The 19,467-nt window shown below is 45.2% G+C and overlaps 1 protein-coding gene across 1 annotated transcript in view; it reads left to right on the top strand.

Annotated features, from left to right (window-relative positions):
• LOC104628043 (microtubule-associated protein 4-like) overlaps nt 1–18,291 on the top strand; it is a gene marked incomplete at both ends in the record, with an annotated part of 50,345 nt that extends 32,054 nt beyond the window's left edge. Inside the window, 6 exons of the mRNA XM_010296485.1 lie at nt 8,953–9,053; nt 9,975–10,187; nt 11,644–11,821; nt 15,351–15,410; nt 15,575–15,894; nt 18,163–18,291. Of these exons, the coding sequence (XP_010294787.1) occupies nt 8,953–9,053; nt 9,975–10,187; nt 11,644–11,821; nt 15,351–15,410; nt 15,575–15,894; nt 18,163–18,291 (1,001 nt within the window). The remainder of the gene's footprint in view (nt 1–8,952; nt 9,054–9,974; nt 10,188–11,643; nt 11,822–15,350; nt 15,411–15,574; nt 15,895–18,162) is intronic.
• Nucleotides 18,292–19,467: the final 1,176 nt, after the last annotated feature.

Below are 19,467 nucleotides of genomic sequence, written 5' to 3'. Positions count from 1 at the left end.
CTGCTGCGAGCTTGAGGTGACGAGTGTGGCAGGACTTAAAGAATGGGAATTTCTTCGGATGGGTCTTCAAGGTATGCTAGATAGTATAAAGGTATATAAAACGTTGTGCTTCAAGCCCAAGGCCAGTGATACCAGTTGATACAAGGGTTGGAAAGAATCCTCAGACCGGCTTCTCTGTGGCTTGTTGTTGATATCGGATGATAGGCAAAACTTGATGTTGGACTAGCTGGATCATTGGCAATATTTTATCTTTGTGCTTAAGTGTTCAGAGACAGAATCACGCTTGTAATTATTTTGCATTTTGAACAGTATGGAATAGCAAATTTATGCCTTCAAATACTGAAAATAGCCTGGGTGCCCCTGGCCCAAGCGCTGCCGAAGCCCGAGCGGCCGCCTGGAGATGCTGTGAGGCTTCATCAGCGTTCAGACCAGCCTCAGGGACAGACTGAAGTATGAATTCAGGTGGCATTCCTTCCCTGGTCCCCACTTGATACCCCTTCTAAGCCTGCTTCAGTTACTGTTGTGGTTTTGCTGCTATCCTTCGTTCACTGGGAGGTGTGCTTATCTCCCCTCACTTCGGTTTGTCAGGGGCATTGACAGAAAGTAGAGCTTTTTGTTGGTTTTATGAACGTGCTTCCACTTTTATCAATGGAAAGCTAATGATTTGGTTAGCTTTTTTATATCCAGCATCAAATTTTTTAGCACAGTATTACAGTCAAACAGAGCATGTTAAATTGGTCTAAAGAGCTGTCTGGTTTCAGTTCATGCCAGGCTAGGCAAACATGGCAAATAGCTTAGGTTATTCTAGAAGAACAAGTTCTGATGTAGGATTTCCCTTCCTGGGTTAAAAATAGTCTGAACAAATCAACCTGGGTTTACAAGATGCAGGCAGAGAGGATATCTGGTTTAGTCCTCAATTCTTGATAACAAGTAAAAATGTACGCGTTGATCGAGTTGCATTTGGTGCCAGATAAAACGCTCAGCTAGTCTGTATTTGGGCCAAGCGGGAGACGTTTTATTTAGCCTTTTCTGGAGAGGAGAAAGCAGAGAAGGATTGTATTTCTGCTTAAACTGAGATTGGTTATATTTGTAGATACTTTTGTCTTACGAGCCTTAAACAAAAAGGCTTTATTTGATGGTGGTTTTTATGGTGAAGCAGCTCCTTCTGGATGGCGATGGAGGGACAAGAGCGAGCTCGTGCCTCTCTGTAGCATTTCTGGCAAAGAGGTCATGGTTTTGTTTCTAAGGTTGTTTACATTTTAAAGAGGGACACTAAAGATGGTCATTGCCTTATTGCTTAATCTATTTCTCGTAATGGATTTTCAGTTGATGACTCTAATCCCTATGAGAATTATGGAGCTGTTTCATTGACTGATGTTTTGGTTCAGCTTAGCCTGCTGAATATCCCTTGCAGGGGATCTGGAAGATGAGCGCCCGGCCTCGCGCACGAGCGCGTTGGAATGCAGCTGCAAGTCCCCTTCCATTTTGAAGCACGTAAATGATCCAGCCTGGGTCGGTGACTGGGAGCAAGGCAGGTGAAATACAGACCCCAGAAAATGGGAGCTAATACCTTAGCAAGCGGGATAGGTAGGAGATGAGAGGATTTAAGTGATATAGTCTCAAGTACCCCCTGAAATGCTCATTTAACTAGTCAATAAAGGGAGAAAAAGTAAACCAAGACATAACATTCTTTACGGATCTTCCAGATGCACAGTGTACAATTACCGTTATCCTTTCTCTTCACTTCAGCTTTTGCTTAAAGCAGAAAATAAATTTTTTGCAGCAGCAGAAAATAAAAGTATTTGCTGTTAAGATGAGGCTAAGGTATGTTTACTGGGGTCTTCACCTGTTCCTTTTGAGGTGGAGAATGGATTTTTGTGAATGCTTATTCTTGAATAAGTTGCCATGTGATATCTGAGAAATACATGCACATAGGCTTTTATTCCGAGCTCCATGATTTATAAAACAATGCAGGAACATGGTTTAACTTTAAAAAGATACTCACAGATATGTTTCTATAAGTACTTTTTCCTAATTTTACTACTTCAGGGAAGGAAACATGAACAGTGAAGCTTTTCAGATTTAGTGCCTGGGTTTTTTTCACACACAGTAACAGCTTTCACAAGAGAGCTGTTGCAGCAAAACCGATGGTGCAGGGATCTGAAAGACTGAAGGTCTGTGTTTGCTCTCCCCTTGGCTTCCAGCTCAGCGTCACCTCACACGAGCTGTAACCCTGATGGTTTTGTTTCTGTACTTGCAGAGGAGGAGCAATAATGCTACCGTTGTAAGGGTTTTAATAGGACGTAGATGTCATAGGGGTGCTTTTGTGTGGCTTTCCTTCAGCAAATGGAGTTCTGGGAATGCAGGAAGGAAGAGAGAACACACTAGAAAAAAATTAGATCAGTTATAAATGCATTATGCACTTGCGTTCTGAATACAATGTGTAAATCTGCGTGTTGTCCTCTGCCTCAAAAAGATTGTAATAGAATTAGAAGTATGATAAATAAAGGCATCGTATTAGAAAAGCTCATATGAGGAATGGCCAAATAAACTAAGACTCTCTAGCATTAGAGAGAGGGGACTTGGAGAGGGAGATGGTTATGATTACTGTCTATAAAGTTATGAATGACGTGAAAGTTGTGAACAAGAGAAGACTGTTCAGTTTTGCCAGTATAAGAATATGGGTCATCAAACGAAAATAGCAGCAGCAGATGAAAGCAAATGATAGAGTGACTTGTGAGCTGTAAAACATCTTGTGCCAGGAATTTGTGAAATTGAGATATTTTATTATATTATGTTACCATAAGGCTAATCAAATATTGGAGGAGAAGCCCCAAGATGTGGAATCTCCATCCTTGGAGATGCTCAGAATATGACTGAAAAACCCTGAGCAATCTGATATAATTTGAGTCAGGGAGTGGGCTAAATGATCTCCAGACGTCCCTTCCAACTTGCGTTGTTCAGCTGTTCTAATTTAAATGATTACATGGGCTAAAAAGCTGTTGGACAAGTGGGTCGTCTCTAAACTGCAAGTCACAAGATGGTGAGAGAGAGAATTTTTTTTTGGAGGAGAATGGGGTGGTTTTTTTCTCCTTATGATTAGGAAAAACTATAGATAGTTATTCATAATCAGGACTTGGCTTCAGGAACACATATGATTAATTGCGTACAATGTGGGCATCCTCCACTGCGTAGCTGTAATACAGAGTCACTTAGACTGGAACAGAGCTCTGGAGGGCTGCGGTTTAAGCCCCAACTCAAAACCACGTGTAAGTAGATCAGGTTGCTCCAGGGCCGTGCGTGTCGCTTCCAGGTCTTGACTGTCTCCAAGGGTGGAGATCTCGCAGCCTCTGGGCTTCTTCCAGTGTATGGCCTCCCTCACATTGAAGTTTTTCCTTATATTTGGAAAGTACACTGGCCGTGGCTCTAAGCAACCTGATCTACTGGGGCCTGCTTTGAGTGATGGGTAGGACTGGTGACCTCCAAGGTCCCGTTCAACCTTTCGTTGCCCTGTGATCCTGTGTTGCTTGACCGCTTTGTTATATCCATGCGGGCAGACTGCTGGATTCCCACAGTAACCCTGTGCAACAGGTATAATTGTGTTTCGAGTAACAAGTTCAAGGTGAAAGTCATGAAGCTCTGTCTTCACTCTCAACACGTGGGTTTGCAGTCCTCCTTTTTTCATTAGCCTAGTACAGCTCTACGGTGTGGGGTGGCAGTTCATGTCACCCTACCCTTCCTGACCCCGTTGCTCTGCCGCTTCATCGGGAAGCGTGACGGTGAGCGTCGCCTCTGCTGACCTTTCCTATTGCCTGGCTCTTCTTTTCAAACAGACTTCAGCAGCTTTTGCCCCCACTTGTTGCTGATTTTGAGGAAGAGCCCCCCTTAGCATCTGCAAAATTCCATCAAAACACTGAGTTTGGTTTATCTTGTTCCTTAGTCTGTTGAAAAAGATGCCTGTGGTTTTCAGACAGCAGAGCTTAAAATCAACCAAACTCCATCGCCATAATTTTTTTTTCTATTATTCGTTTGGAAGGAAGTTCCGTACATCCTTGTGATATGAAGGGAAAAATGCTCTGTGTTCTGACCTCCTTCTGATGAGAGAATGTCTCCCTAGAGAAAAGATAACCGGAGGAGAAACTGCCATCAGAATCTTGTGGTTTAGTGATGGCAGTTCGCTGTGGATGCAGTGGAATGGGCTGGGTTTGAATGACTAATTGTAAGATATGTTTGAAGGCTCCTTGGAAAGCTTTCTCTTGAGTTGTGTCGGTGCTGTATAGGAAACTTTGGAGAGAGAGTCACTGTTGAAAAAGGGAAGGTTTATTTTTTTAAAGAAATAATAGCCAGTCTGTGTTGAGACTTGGAGGACAGCTTTGGTCTTTCATACGGTTGATAAGGTAGCTGTTCTACAGTCTCTTCTTTTTGGGGGAAAAAAGATACAATTTTTAAAACCACTGCATCATCTACTCCATTTGCTTTATAACGCATTACATTTCTGATAGTAACTCACCCGCTGCTAGTAACCACCGAGAGAATGGCGGCATGTATAGAAGTAAGAGGTTAAGAGTACAGTATGTTAAGAGTCTCCTCTGACACCAAGGTTCTTCTGTAAATAACTTGTTACGAGTGGCTGCTAGTACCTAGAAATGAGGATGAATTGCCTTTCAGGAGATGGTGCCTACTCCACAGCTGCGTGGATGGCCCCACATGCCTCCGCTTCTGCATCACAGTATTTAAACTTGGCTGTTGGAGGCAGAATTAGAAATTTCCTCATTAATGTTTTTTTTATGTCTCACCCTGCTAATAAGAGACAAACATATGAGTTATGTTATCCATAATGTCCATAATTTTTAAGATCTGTAGTAAGAGTATTGTCTCCCTTTATAGCAAGGAGCTTACGGGTTTTTTGAGTGTCAGTTTTGGTGCAGATCATCTCATTTTGACTGTTTATTCTGAAAAATCACCGCTGCTCATTTGTTAGGAGTCTTGTTCCCTCCGACTTCAGTTTTGTCTGAACACCATGTGGTCTTGTTTGCTGGGTCCTTCATCCAGCAATGGCCAATACCTGGCTTCTGGTGACAAATTTCTTTTTAAAAACGTGCTTTTGAACTTGTTGGCCTTCGTGTGCCTCTGCCAAATGTAGTTTCAGTGCTACGCTGAAGAGATGGTGTGGATGCAGCCTGGGAAGCACTAGGAGATGGGCCACTTGTCATGGCCAACTTGTCATGGCCAACATGAGGAGTCACATGAGGCTTCAACTAGCAAGAGGGTTCAAACTGCAGGGTGGGGTTTTTTCAGTGAATTATAATGTCGCTGAACTTGAGCAGATGTTTGTATGAGAAGGCACTTGTCTGACATCCACCGGTGTCAAACTCCTGCAGCAGATGAGAGCGAAACCTCGTCAAGGAAAACATTGCGATTATCTTTGATATGCGGGGTAGTTGTCGTTAGATTTTTCTGGGAACTGGCCTGTTTTGTCTAAAATCAGCTAGAGGCAGATAGGCACTACGAACGTGAAGTAGCTGAAGCGCGGTGTCCACGTGAGAAGTGGCGGGCCACCCCGCGGCGTCCCTCCTCCACAGCGCACGGCAGGAATCCCGACCGCCCCTCCTTCCGCTGGCTGGGGCGTGTCTGAAGGACGCTTGGTATCGCTGTTAACGGAGACATAAGCACGGCTTATCAAGTCTGCCCCTTCGTAACTGATGTCTGCAAAACCTCAGACAAAATTCTGGAGCTTGTGGGTTTGGTTGTTACTGTGGAGTCATTTGTTTCCTCTGGTGCGCCTCGGCGTGAATGTCTCTTCCCGTGTCGCTCCTAGACGTTGCGAAGTGGTGGTGCCCTGCAATACTGGGAACTGACCCACATAAAAAGTTTTGATTTCCGCTGTTAAAAAGAGAGTTAGTGAGTAAGAAATGGTGAGCTGGGGATGAGGACGGATGTACAAACCAGCACGACGCAGCTTGCCGTTGCAGCGAGTAGCAGAGGGAGAAAGTACCCCTGATCGCAGAGTTGTTACGCCTTTGAGGTTATCGGTGGAAGACGCCAGAGTGGAACGTCCTTCCCTCTCTCCTTCAAGCCCCCTTTCCCCCAGGAGTAATTCAGTTCTGGGTGCTGACTCAGCTGAGCTGAATTTTCTCCGTCAGCAAACAGCGCGAGGAGCAGGAGCTGCGGTGGAAGGAGGAGAGCAGCAACCCCTGCTCGAGCTCCAACAAAAAGGCTTTGACGTCTCTTTCAGAGGTTTATCGCCGTGCTTGGGGGAACAAGCAAGCCAAAAAGTTTCTTAAGTAATTCTTGCAGACTAATGAACAAATTTGATTAACATTTGGCAGCTTTTCCTAACATTCCCTGTAACTAGGAAATCTTCCCAGGCAGTTCTCTGTACGGCGGAGGGTGCCCTCGTAATTGAACGATGAATGAAAGCAAAGGGTTGTGACACAAACTGAGGCAGCGCAAAACAAAAGGGATCCTTCTGTAATCCCTTGGGGTTGTGTACGGGGTTGCGTACCCGCTGTGTCGGAGGCCATGAGAGATGGAACCTGGATTATGGTCCCGTGCCCCTGCTCTCCTGGGTTTATCATTATCGTTATTATTTGTAGATGCAAGTTGCTTAAGCTGTATGTGCGCTGTCCTGCAGTGTAGCTCCGTCGGCTTGGTGATGCTACATTGCTGGCTTACATTTAAAAAAAGAAAAAAAGCTGTTAGTTTTGTAGAACCTTAACGTACGCTCTGATAATGTTGTGTGTTGGAATTATTCACTCCAAATTTCCTGAGCTACTGCTCATATTTAATTATGTAGCATCAAATTCATATTGTTGTATAGTTCAGAAGCATGGAAGCTGCTGGAGCTTAAATCCTGAAACTTTGGAAGTCGAGGTTTTTTGAGGAGCCGCATTAGGCTCCCTGAGCAGACGAATTCAAGTTGCTGCGTGGATGCTGTGATACCGTCATCGAGCAAGAGGTTTAATGTTGCCGCTGAATTAGCTGAAATAATAACGACGGGCAGTACACGAAGGGCAACTGCCAACGGGTGGGAAGATTCCGATCTCTCCTTGATGTCGGAGAGATCTGAGACTGGTGGGATGCAAAATAAAGCCATGCCCAGGCGTGCGGCCCCGGGAGCCGAGAGCAGTGACTGGAGAGAAGGTTGCCGCTCAGAAATGGGAGCCCTCGACAGCAATTGCTTTTTCCGGTAGTGCTGTGGATAAAACCGACAAATTAAATGAGGGAGTATATAAAAGTTTATTGAAACGCAGTGGAGGAAACTAGTATAGAGAAGCCAAAACAGATTAGCTACCGAAAAATGGGCTTTCTAGGTGAACGTGAATGATTCTTAAGAATTTTGCATTAAAAACAGGGTCCAGCTTGTACATTTTGGTGCTGGTTTTTCTTCACAAGTCTTTTTTTGTATGCCTAGGATGCTAAACCCAGTGCTGCAAAACATTTCGTATTATTGGGAAACTAAATGGCTAGGAAGAGGCTAATGCAATGCAAGGAAAAAAAAAAAAGCTGCTAAACTTGTCCTGGAGTCTGAAAAATAAGTATCAACAACAAAACCATCCTGCTGTCGAGCATCACCGGGGCAGGCGGAAGGCACAAGTTTATTCTGCTTGTTTCAACAGTGGCGTCTGCACCAGAATTGAACTGTCCTTCGAGACTGAGAAGCAAGAAAATGTCAATAGAAATAGTAATTTTCAGAAGACACGGAAAACAACCGTTTTACTGCTGGAGTTGTTACGCTATTTTCTGGGGGTCCTTAGCATGCGCCGCAGCACTACAAGCCGTTGCGTTGTTATAAGAAGAAACGTCCAGCACAGATAGGCTTTATTTTAATCCCCAGATGACAGAGGGAATTGCATACATTTGTGATGGGCGGTTTGCACCGTGTCCTTCGTAGAATTCAAATGCCGCAGCAATTGCGGTGGAAGGCGGCTCGCAGCAGCGCGGTTGTACAGCGACGCCGCTGAGAACTGGGGGCTTAAAGGCTGTTGACAGGGAAGGTGCCTCCGGTGCGTCTCGCGGCGCGAAGCAGCGTGGCAGCCCTGCCGCAGGGTTTGTGAGATTTGGGGAGACAATGTGGTGAAGCTGCTACCGCAGCCCTGTTTTGCTCTATTGCTTGCTTCGGAGGGCAGTAGTTCTGCGGGCGGCTGGGCCGTGCCTTAGAGACCGGCTCTTAAAAGGCGACGCAGGGGTTGTGGCCGCTGCGCTGCTGCGAGGGAAGAGCGCGTGTGTCCGCCGTCCCTCGCGGTGGCGGCGGCAAAACCGAACGATCACAGCGAAACGCCGGCGACCCGTGTAGCTGAACCCAAGCGTCGCGCTGCGAAACGCCGCGTACGGCAGCGTGACACGGCGGTTCCCGCGCTGGTCGGGGTCCGTATGATCCACGCACGTCAAAACGAGACGTCCGTGTTTCCGCTTTCCGGTGCGACCTTTCCCGTTGGCAGCCCGGCTCCCGCTCGCGGCGAGCCCCGGCGCCCGGTGCGGGCGGAAGGGAGGTCGAGAGGAGGGAGCCGTAGCGACAGGGATAGCGTGAAACCAGCGCCCTACTCCAGCAAGTCCTAGTGTAAAACCGGGAAGGGGTCGGAACGGCACCAGGAACATTCCAAGCCTTTATTTTAACAACGTGGAAGATGGGAAGGTTTGCTATTTCAGTTAAACCAGAGGTCTCCTCCAGCGGCTGTCTGTCCTTTCCCACTGATGAAATAATGAGAAAGTGGATGCTAATGGCGTCTGGATGAACCCGCCCTGTTACAGAGAAAATCTTTCTCCCTGTAGGTATTCTGGTTTGGGAGAAATTTTCCAGGAATAACCAACCTGTAACTGTCTCAGTTCTGTCTTCTCCTGCTACTGTGTTGAATAATAGTAAACTAAAAACAATTATATGTATTAAAAAAAGCCCCAAACCTCAAACTTAAGACGACTCCCCCCTTTTTTTTTTTTTTTTTTTAACCCCAGCAAAACCAGAAGAGACCAAACCAGTTGAAGCTGTGACAGGGAACGATATCACAGCACCTCCCAACAAAGAGCTTCCTCCCAGCCCCGAGAAGAAGACAAAGGTAGGCCTCGTTTCACGATTGGCATCTTCGCTTCTGTCGTTTTTAATTTGCCGGCTCTTCTGCTTCTTAAGCCGTGGCAAGACAAGTTCTGTTTTCTGAGCTGCCATTTGTGGACCGTTTTACTGAAGCCAAGACACTCAGTTATGAAGTCGCAAACAAACAACTCGGCCTGTAGCAGCGTGACTGAAAGTGGGTTTAATAAATTTGTGGCAAGCTTTATTTGAATTCGTTCCCTGGTTGGTATCGGTGGTGCGGAAGTAGTAAACATGCACGGTAACGCTTCTGCTACGCTGATGCTCTCCTAGTTGTTTACAATGCATTTATTTGCATTACAGTTAGCAGAGATTTTGCTCAGGATCTGATACCCTCTTATTTTAGGGCTGTTTATGAAATATGAGCGAGACCCGCTTTCAGAAGCGTGCGGCATTCAGCAAAACCCAAACCCAAATTCCCAGAGCAGCGGTAAGGGCAAGGGGTTCTCGGTCCCCTTGAAGGCAGCGGACGTGTGACCGCCTGAGCGGCTCAGATGAGGGTTTAGAGCTTGCGATCCCTTGCGCGCACGTGGTTGGAACGCAGAGTCCTGTGCACCGCACGCAGGACTGGATGCCAGGAACACCCCGTTACTGATCCCAGCTTTGCCAGCAATTCCTCCTGTTGCTTTAGATGTCGCTGGAATAAATGCTGCTCGCTGTGAATTGAATGGCAAAGCTCCACCGGGCTGCGAAGGCGGCCCGCTTCTGCCGCTTCATTTTGGTCTTTTGTTATGCTCAGAAAACAGAAAGCTAATTTTTTTGTTGTTTCATTTAAAATATCACTTTTATGTTCTTGCAGCTCAGTGTTTTGGTTTACAATGCGCTATTTTTTGTTGGTTGTTTTTTGTTTTGTTTTATACTGGATTTTGCTTTTTGAAAAAACATAAAGCCTGCCGCATCCACATCATCTACAAAGCCTGCCGCAGCGAAAGCCAGGCCCCTGTCCGCTACCAGCCCCAGGCGGCCAGCCTCTGCCACGCCTGGCCCAAACAAAAAACCCACGAGCCCCACTGCAGGTCCTACTTCAGCCACTACTACTAAACGCCCAGCCACCAGCACTACACGTCCCTCCACCTTAACTCCAAAAGAGACTAAACCAAAGGTAAGAAACAATTTGCTTGTGTCTGGGAGCTCCAGTAACTTATTTACATGTTAACTTACCGGCTGCCTTACCCGAGAGTCAAAACGTAATCCTAGCCCTAATCCTGGGAGGGTGAGACCAGGAGTGTGACTCGCTGTGTTATGGGAGCTGCGCAGTTGTTGGTATCAGCTTCCATTCACCCACTTCTGGCTTCAGATCCCAAGCGTTTCATTGTGTCCTCGCAGAGGAGAAAATGGAACTTGCCTGTATTATTGCGATTTTCCCTCTGGACTGTCACGGAGCACACAAGATAATTCTTTATTTCTTTCCGTTACTAAAGTAGGAGGGTGTTTTAAATATAGATACACCACAAACATAGAATAACTCTTAAATCCAGACGAGAGCATGGAAAACTGAACGGAGAGCTCTGACACTAATATTGAGGGGAAAAAACTCAGTTTGAACAGTTCAGTGTTTCCCACTGATTGTCTCTTCGTTATGTCTGGCCGTTATAAAAACGGTACAAAGATAACTGGTAAAACACTTACGTGCTTGGGAAGTATTGGAGATCTGTAATTCTCCAATAAGAGAAGATTTGGGGACAGTTCTTAGCGTTGCGTTGTAAAGTTGAGGTAGGGCATCCACATGTAATATTAAGAACTGGAAGCGTCCCTTGAATCTTTCCTACGTTAACTTGTGATACGATATAGTAGAAGAATTCAGATTTGAAAGGGAATGTTAAAATCTATTCCAGAAGCTTTCTGTTGATGTTTAAATGCCAGCAAATCTACTATACATTTAAGCTTAAATAACTGCATTTGAGTGTCTTTTAAAACTAACTGAACAAAAATAACGGAGTATGAAAGCACAGGCGTAAATCTGTACTTTTTTTTCTGTGAACCAGTGTCTTCAGTTTTAAGTTTTGCAGGATTCTGAATCCCCTTTTGATGAAATCAAAATCTCATCTCATTTGTGGCCATGCATTAACTCAGTATTTTAACACTTAAGAGATCAGTCAGTTTACAAACAAGTGATTTACCAGGGACAGACATGAAATAGTCCTCCAAGAGAGGAACGAACCACAGACACCTAATTCGTATCTTCACGGTGTTTTAATAAATGCCTTCTTAGCTTAGGAAGCATTTCTGCTCCTGAAGGGGTGAAATCTCTCCCAGAAGTATTGCTAGTGGACTGGTGATTTCCATTTTGTTCAGAAATCAAAACGTCGTTCACATTTGTAAACAGATCTGAACGAATTCTGGTACTCAGCAGGGTCTGTGCTCTGTGTCCTGCACTGAATATAGTCAGTCGCTTCTGCATGCCTTAATGCAGAAGGTTAAAGATACAATTATCACGTTTCAGCGGTGCCTAGCTTATGTGTTGAAGAATTTAAACAAGTTCAGCCTTTCTGTTGGCAAACGCTTTGAGGGGGCTGTTCGGTGAAATACCGGCTTTAACGCAGCCTGTGCATTTTCAGGCTGCAGATGCGAAGACCACAGATAAGCGGACCTCACTTTCAAAGCCTCCATCATCTGCCACTCCTAGAACTACCGCCAGGACCACCGCTGCTAGTCCCAGGACAACGGCGGCATCGCCAGTCACTGCAGCCGCTGGTGCGAAAAATACTGCTACTTCTCCACCGAAGAGGCCAACATGTAAGTACTCTCTTGTTTTTCTTCAGGAGATCTCTCCTCCTATCCAGCTGCAAGTTTCTGTTCGAATACACCGTTGGTTCACAGTAAGATGTCTCTCTCTCACGTGTTCCAGTACTGCTGACCTCTTTTTTTCCCGGTGTTTAGGTCATCCTGCGATCTCATCGGTTTATTAAAATTAGTCTCCTAGTAAACAAACTTGCCATCTCCAGGTTCAAAAGAAAAAAAAAAACCTTTGAAAGGTGGTTGCTTAGAAGCCGCAGCTGCTGTTAACCAGTAATTCTGGGAGGTGTAAACTGGCCTGCCTGTCAGCTTCAAGTCAACTCCTGACTTAGTGATAGCTGACATCTCAACTCCTTTAATACAACGCAAGACGAGACCCTGTGCCAAGGCACAGAGACCGTAGGTCAGACTTGTTTTTTTTTTTCTCTCCAGGGCTTCCTCTTCCAAAAACAATTCTGAGTGACCTTCAAGGCCAACTTGGATCAGCTCTGTGTGATTCAGGGTTAGCACAGTTACTGAAGATACTTGATTTAAGAAAAAGGATGCCGTCACCGCTGTATTTTGCCATAGTAATAGTTAGAATAAACACTAAGACCAATTTAAAACTTGGGAAAAGCAAATCTCCAGAAGAGGACTCGAAGCGCTCAAACTAGAGCATCTGAAAAACAAAAAAGGTTGAAGAGAAGTGGAGGGTTTTTACTAATGCAGGAAGAATTTGGAGCTGAAATCACATCAGCTTTATCAGAAAACTCTATCCCACTCCTACTGTTGCCAAAGAGGCAACTTCCCATGAGTTTAACACAGTCAGCATGAAACACCAGCAGCATATTAGCATCTTAAAAACACTGTTTTCACTCCTTTTAATGGAGCTTGAGAGATTTAACATCAAATAAAAAAACAGTTAAATGTTCTCAAGTCTTTTCAAATGACTAGACCTCATGGGCGGAATTTGCCAATAAACATGTAAAACTAATAATACGTATGGGTTGCTTTGTTCTATGAGTCCCAAAGCATGAACTCATAACCCGCCCTTCCCAAAAGAGCAGTAATGTTTTAACCATGTTGAAATATATTAGGCTAGATATACATTGCATACTTTATGCTCTGGGGGAAAATATAATTAATCAAGCGTAGAGGAAGGGTTGCATTTTCCAAGAGCCACGTATCTTAACTGGTCCTGTGGACATCCTTGTAAAATTCATTTTGTGTGGTCTTTTATGCAAACTGTAGCCCAGAATGCTTAACATGTTTTAATGAGTTCAGTTAATTTCTCCTTCCAAATTTGAGACACAAACAAAGAAGCGTTTTATGATGACATTTGAAAAGAGATGGAGTCAATGATGCAGAGATGCAGGAAGGCTGTTCCAAGTGGCAAGATGTACAGAGGAAGAGGCTTCCGCACCGGTGAGGGTGGTGGGACGTTGCCAAAGTACAGTGAGAGCTGGGTGGGCGAGGGAGAGATGAGGTCAGCTGGAGAAGCTCCCTCAGGAGTGAAAGCTGTTTTGTCTGGATCTGGAAATGCACAGAGGAGTCGTGAATGGTAAAAGGAAAGAGTCCTGTTTTGGAAGAGGAGAGAGCAAGGGTGTGACAGAGGATGAACAGTGTTGTGGGGCCTGGCGGGGAACGGCAGCGAGCCAAGCACGAACAGTTCGGCTCAGGTGGAGCACGGTGATGCCAGATGCATAGATGTAGGTGGTGGAGACCTGGATCTCTTCTGATCACAGTTTAGTTTCTCATTACGTAGCGTTGAGCCAGGTAATAACTTTTTGGCTAAAGATGGTATTTCGGAAGGACATCTGCTCTTGCTTCTCACGTGTCAAAAGATAGACACTCGCTTCCTTGTGGTTTGCTCAAGTGTTTGGTCATTCTCGCTGTTTAAGAATGTGTGTATAGTGACTTGTTTTGAAATTACATGGTTTCGCTTTTTCAGGTGTTAAATGTCAGTCACTCTCTCTGCTAAATGAGAGCCATGGGTTATGGGGTGCCTGGGTTTTTGGTTTTTAGTATTTTGCTTGTTTGTTTTGTTTTAGTTTTTTCCCCTCCCTGTGAAAATGACTTTTATGTTTGTGCGAGACCACCTCTATCTCTTTCAGATCAGAAAAAGATCAAAGTCTTTGACACTCATTCTAGACCATTTTCCCAGTAGGTTTATCGTTCTCCATGTTTGCAACATTGCATGCTATGACAGACAAAACTCTTCCGGCATTTGGCTCCCCGCTGACATGAGCAGGAATAACATATCTTTATATATAAAAGTAACATATTAGTCCTCTTGCCTTTATATAAAACTAAGTCTGTTCTGTCCATGCAGTGTTCCCAACTAAAACAGTGGTCTCAAGGAATGGGCTTAGGTTGGTTTGACAGGACCTTTTTTGAAGTGTTTAGTATTAATTATATATCTATCCTTTAGGCCTTATTAAATTATCCAGATGGGTTTCATCTCATTAGCTAGTATCTTATCTGTGGTGTTTAATTGGATGCTCTTTGCAAAGTCAGGGTGGAATGATCCAGACTAACTTGGCCTATAGCTATCTGCTTCTTTCGCATGCTCTTTTCTCTGCTGGTATCCCATACAGTACCCTGCCAGCTACTTGAGTGTATCTAAAAATCTAAGACTGTTAATGGAAATTAAATACTAGAAGATGGGGATTTTCATAATTTCAAACTTAGATTTTTTTCAATGTATTGTTTGTTTTTAATGTTGCCTTTCTTTGGCTATTGAAATGAAGCAGATGTTAGCCAAAGTTGTTCATCACTGATAAGGAAATTGTAGCTTTTTTACCAAGAGGTCCTTAAAATAAGGTTCTGTTTATCTTTTTCAGTCCATGATTTTTGCCTTGATCAACTTTGTGTATGATTTTCTTCTGCTTTGAGAAATACAGATGCGTTCCTGGTTTAGACTGTCCTCTGTCTATGTGGAATGTAATGAGGTCATGATCACTGGTGTTTGCCCGAAGGTGTAGTTCTTTTGGTTTTATACTATTTTATACAATTATAATAGGGGACAAAGCATGTGCAAGAAAATTGGCATGGGTTAGGACTGATCTAGCAATGCGACCAAGGTTATAGATGGATAAATGTGGGTTTGCTTTTGCTATTTAGTAAAGAAAGGAGCTGTGTTTTGGGGTTTGTTTAGTTTTTTAAGAAATGAAATAGGGATGGGATTAAAACAAATCTTAGTGAGTGCTGTCAGATTCAGAAAGTTATTTTTAAGAAAAAACAAAATGCAAACCATACCCCAGGTGTGTTGCATCATTGAATGATGATCCTTTTGCTGGAAGACCTGAGTGGGCTTTGCTGTTAGGAGGAGGACCTCAGCCAGGTGCTCAGAGTAGTTAATTCTTGAGATGTTTTCTTTGAAGCAGCATGTTAGAAATGGGGAGAGGATGGTAAAGAGGACCGTTGGCACGTGAGGAGTTGCGGAGAGCCCCTGACCTCCAGGGGAAGCTGTGCCGGGATCCCAGGCTTCTCACCTGTGCAGACTGGCTCCCACTCTGAAATACTAATCAGCGTGCTTTGTATTGGGCAGCTATCAAGACCGATGGGAAGCCTGCGGATGCCAAGAAGACCCCTGCAAAGTCACCATCAGGTAACTTTGTTCAGTTTCCATCTACATCAGATCCTTCTTGTTCGGGGCTCTGTTTGTTAAGCGGACCACTTACATCTTCAGGACTCTGAGGATGTTTGTGTGAATGCCATCTGACACCCATCTTTTCCTCCCCTTCCCTTCAATTATCACTGCGATAACTGTAGCAGACTTGAGCCGCCCTAAGAGTGCTACTGGAAATGCGGTAAAAAGTAGCACCACCACTCCTACCACCACCTCCAGCGCACCTACTTTACCTGGAGTAGCTACCAGTCGTCCCAAACCCAAGCCTGCTGCAACCAAACCCACCGCAACCTCAACCGCAACAGCAGATGCTAAAAAAACAACCGCTAAGGCTCCGACTAAACCCAGCACTGTTTCCAAGCCACCTCGCCCGACCAGCAGTGTTTCTGCTCCAGATCTGAAAAATGTACGTTCCAAAATTGGATCAACAGATAATATTAAACATCAGCCTGGTGGAGGAAAGGTAAGTTTCTTCAAACTTGATAATGATATGTGCTTTGGAACAGTAGCTCTTAAGCATTATGGGTGCTCTTTGCTAATTTTGGTGGCTGTGTCCTCACTGCTCTTCTCATTTATGCTCTGCAGAGCTCCTCTCTGGGTCTTGGTTTATGCACAAGGCATTAACAAGGCAGTGATAGTAGTGTACAGAAGGAATCCGCCTTAAGAGCCTTCATGGTGTTTACTGGCATACGTACAGGAATTCAGAACTCTTGTGGTTCTGTTTTTCTGTTGTATGTCCTGACATAGAAACTAGTTGGTATTGAAAGCTCAAAATCTTGTCTGTGTTCCAAAACTTTGCCTTTGAGTAGAGGAATTGTCTGCTGAATGGTACAGAAGGTAGAATAATGCATTACGATGCAGGAAATCTGGATTCAGGAGCAAGTTCCACAGCACCTTTCCCAGGTCTAGGAACGGGGACTCTGTTCAACTTGTCAGGCCTAAAACTGAAATGAAATGGGTCTACATACGCTGGTCTTTGGATAAATTTATGGTGGCCACAAGAAAAGAGGGTAGTGACCCTACAGGTCACTGTAGGGAAAAGCATATGCATAGATATAACTTGAGGTTCTCAATCAGTGACGGTCTTAAATTGCACTTTGACTGTGACTGTCTACCATGTAAATGATAAAGGTTTAGGGATATACCTGTAGCCCTCTTCTGAGGGTTTAAATAATTTTGTGGATATGCATAATCATATATCGTGGATATTGTATAACGGATACACTCATCTTTGCCTGACCAAATGTGTTAGCAGCTTGCCCGTAGTCAGAGGGCTTTAATTTCCACCAAGTGGAACAAGTTTGCCCACAGGTCTGCAGTAATGAATAAATCGACACATAACTTTAATCTGGTGCCAAGAGAGCACGTTTCGTGCTGGGAGCCTTCCTCTCCTCTTAGGCACATTAGTCAAGGGCATTCTTGGGCTGTGTTGTGTGTCGCAGACAGCATCGATACAGCGTGGATTATTCGTCAGCGCTGAGAGTATCTTAGTTGTACAGTACCGCAGTACAGTCCTCGGAGCTTAGAGGTCTGGAGGACAGAGACTTCCACTCCCAAAACGGAGCTTCTGGGAATGACAAGCCACGTCTGCTGACAAAGCTTTGAAGCAAGCAGGAGGGTGACCCTCTCATATACTGTATGTTGTAGCTTGAAACCAGGGAGGAGTTCAGAAAGCCGCCTGCCGTCTGGTCAAAAAGAGCACGTAAGACCGCTCTGTTATCTTAAACTGTGCCAGGGTTCTGAGGATTGCAGAGGTTTTTAGCTTACAGGGTTATTGTGTTGGTTTAAGGGAATCTATTTTTATGTTTAATTGTACTGTCCTTTATTTTCTAAATATTTTCATAGAGGTGTTAAATCCTGAAAATTGTCCTTTTCATTAGCCTTATTTACGCTGGGATGTTTTTAGCGTGTGAGAATGCCTCAGGAGTGCCAGGGTTTTTTTTGTTTAACATTCTGTTGCTGTTAGGTTAGTGAAATATGGGATTTATGCTGACCCCCAAAAAATGCAAGCTCTGCTGCACTTACCTGGATCTAGATTAGCAGAAGAATGGATATTCTCAAATAGCTGTTGATTTATTTTTTTCTAAAAATCTGTAAATTGTCATTCTGTTATCTAAGCTGGATCAGCTAGGTCCACCTGCATTTGAGTAATTAAAAACTAAATCAGCTGGTGATCTCAAGGCCTGAGTCAAATCGGTGTGTGGGTGCAAAACCAGATCTGGAAGCACCGCGTATCTGTATCCCGTAGAGCTCTTCCAGCTCGAAGGCAGAGAAAATCAGCCAGTGTTTGCCTCGAAGATCTGTATAATGTCCTCCACGTGCGGGAGGTGGTCCTGCGCTGCTGTTGGGTTACTGAAAGACCGGGTTTAATTTTTTGGCAGAATATAACACACTGGGGTCACCTGGAGACCTGCCACCGTGACCGTTGGGGAAATGAGGAGATACTGGTGAAGGGCACCTCTGAGCTTCATGAGAAATGGAGACCTTAACTGTTGTTTGTGACCCCAGGGTGCCCGTTTCGTCCCGCGTCTGCGTGATGTTGCTTCCCCTCCAGCCCTTGGTTCCGCTGTTCCTAGGCGTGGGGTGGTGCTTCGCCTGGGAATTACAGCGTGTGAGAAGTTCTCTCGGGACCTCTGTGCCACTAGGTTTATCTGGGTAGCTCATGTTCCCGTACCCTCCTGCCCACGCTTTTGCTTTTGCTGGTTGAAATCATCCATTTGTCTCCATCTAGGGGAAAATGGAGAAAAAGCCAGAATCAGCTGCTGCTGCACGAAAGTCTGAACCCAATGCGGTCCCTAAAATGGCTACTACTAAAACAACCGTATCAAAAGAGAGTGCCCCAAAACAGCCCAATGGGAAAGTGAGTTTATTTCAGACTTTTCTCTGTGGGAGATGAAGGAAAACGTTTCCGTTTTGAATCACTTTCCCTTCTCTCGAACTCTTCTGCTTTCTCCTGTCGGTGTCACTGTTCCTTGCACAGACACTTTTCCAACTCTGTCTTGTAAACTCCGAGACGGTCTCAGTTACGCACTTCGGAGATGGCTGCTGTAGGTCTCTGTTCCACGCCTGCTGTAAATGTAAACGTTTTCAGAGCGGAGTCCTCCGTTTCCAGCTTTTAGGTTGACAGGTCTACCTTTGAGTCAGGGCTTTCCCTTAGGACCGGCTCTTCACACACAGCGCTAGTTCGTAACCAGGAAGAGAGCGCTTCCGTTCAGCGCTGCTTGCTTTAAAATTGCAGAACATTAAGGATTTAATATCATTCCTGCAATATTCCTGACCCAGTGGTGTCAAAACTCTAAGTCCGTGCCCTGGGCCGCCGCCGTCTGGCAGGTCACCCCGTGGCGGTTGTGGCGCGGTGGCTCAGCACGAGCGGATGGGGAGCGAGGCGGCAGCGCCTGCAGTGCTGGCTTAATTCCGGGATTGTCTGGCAGAGCCCGTTAACGAACGGACAGGCTTCGTACCTCTGGAGAAGCCAGGAAACAGCTTCGCGCTTCCGTGGCGCGAGTCCGTTCTCAGGGCTGCTGTTGCACTGAATCCAGTCTTTCTGAACCGGCTAAGGAGCTTTTGGAAACCTGCTGAAGTGAGAACGTTCTGGTGATTCCTTTTGTGCTTCAAATTTATCGCCTCTTTCGAGAAAGTACTCTAGATGCAGCTTCTGCCGTGTTTTGTGCTGTGTTAAATAACTCCCAGGCTAAGCACGTGCCATAACTAACCTTTGCAACCACGGGCTGTTACTCTGACTCGGTACCTGTGCCGGTAGAAGCTCGCCGGGCGTAACTCCCTGCCTGTTGTGAGAAAGTCCGAGTCAGTTTAGCTTAAAGGAGAAACAATTCATTTAACGTAAGACTCGTCCGACAAAATTTAACTGGAGGCTTGACAGCCCTCATCAGAAGGGTTGTTCCTCAGACCGGGCTTTACGCCCGGAGGTTCTGACGGGCCGAGCCTGGCGCCAGTCCAGGCAAACGGGAATGAAGTGCAGACACGGAGCAGTTCGCGGCCTCGCCGGGCACGGCGGCCCCGCGGCTCTGACCCGCTG

The sequence above is a fragment of the Phaethon lepturus genome, unplaced genomic scaffold, assembly GCF_000687285.1.
Source record: "Phaethon lepturus isolate BGI_N335 unplaced genomic scaffold, ASM68728v1 scaffold37001, whole genome shotgun sequence".
Classification (NCBI taxonomy): domain Eukaryota; kingdom Metazoa; phylum Chordata; class Aves; order Phaethontiformes; family Phaethontidae; genus Phaethon; species Phaethon lepturus.
Note: the sequence above shows the minus strand (reverse complement) of the source record. Positions and strands in the feature narration are given on the sequence as shown.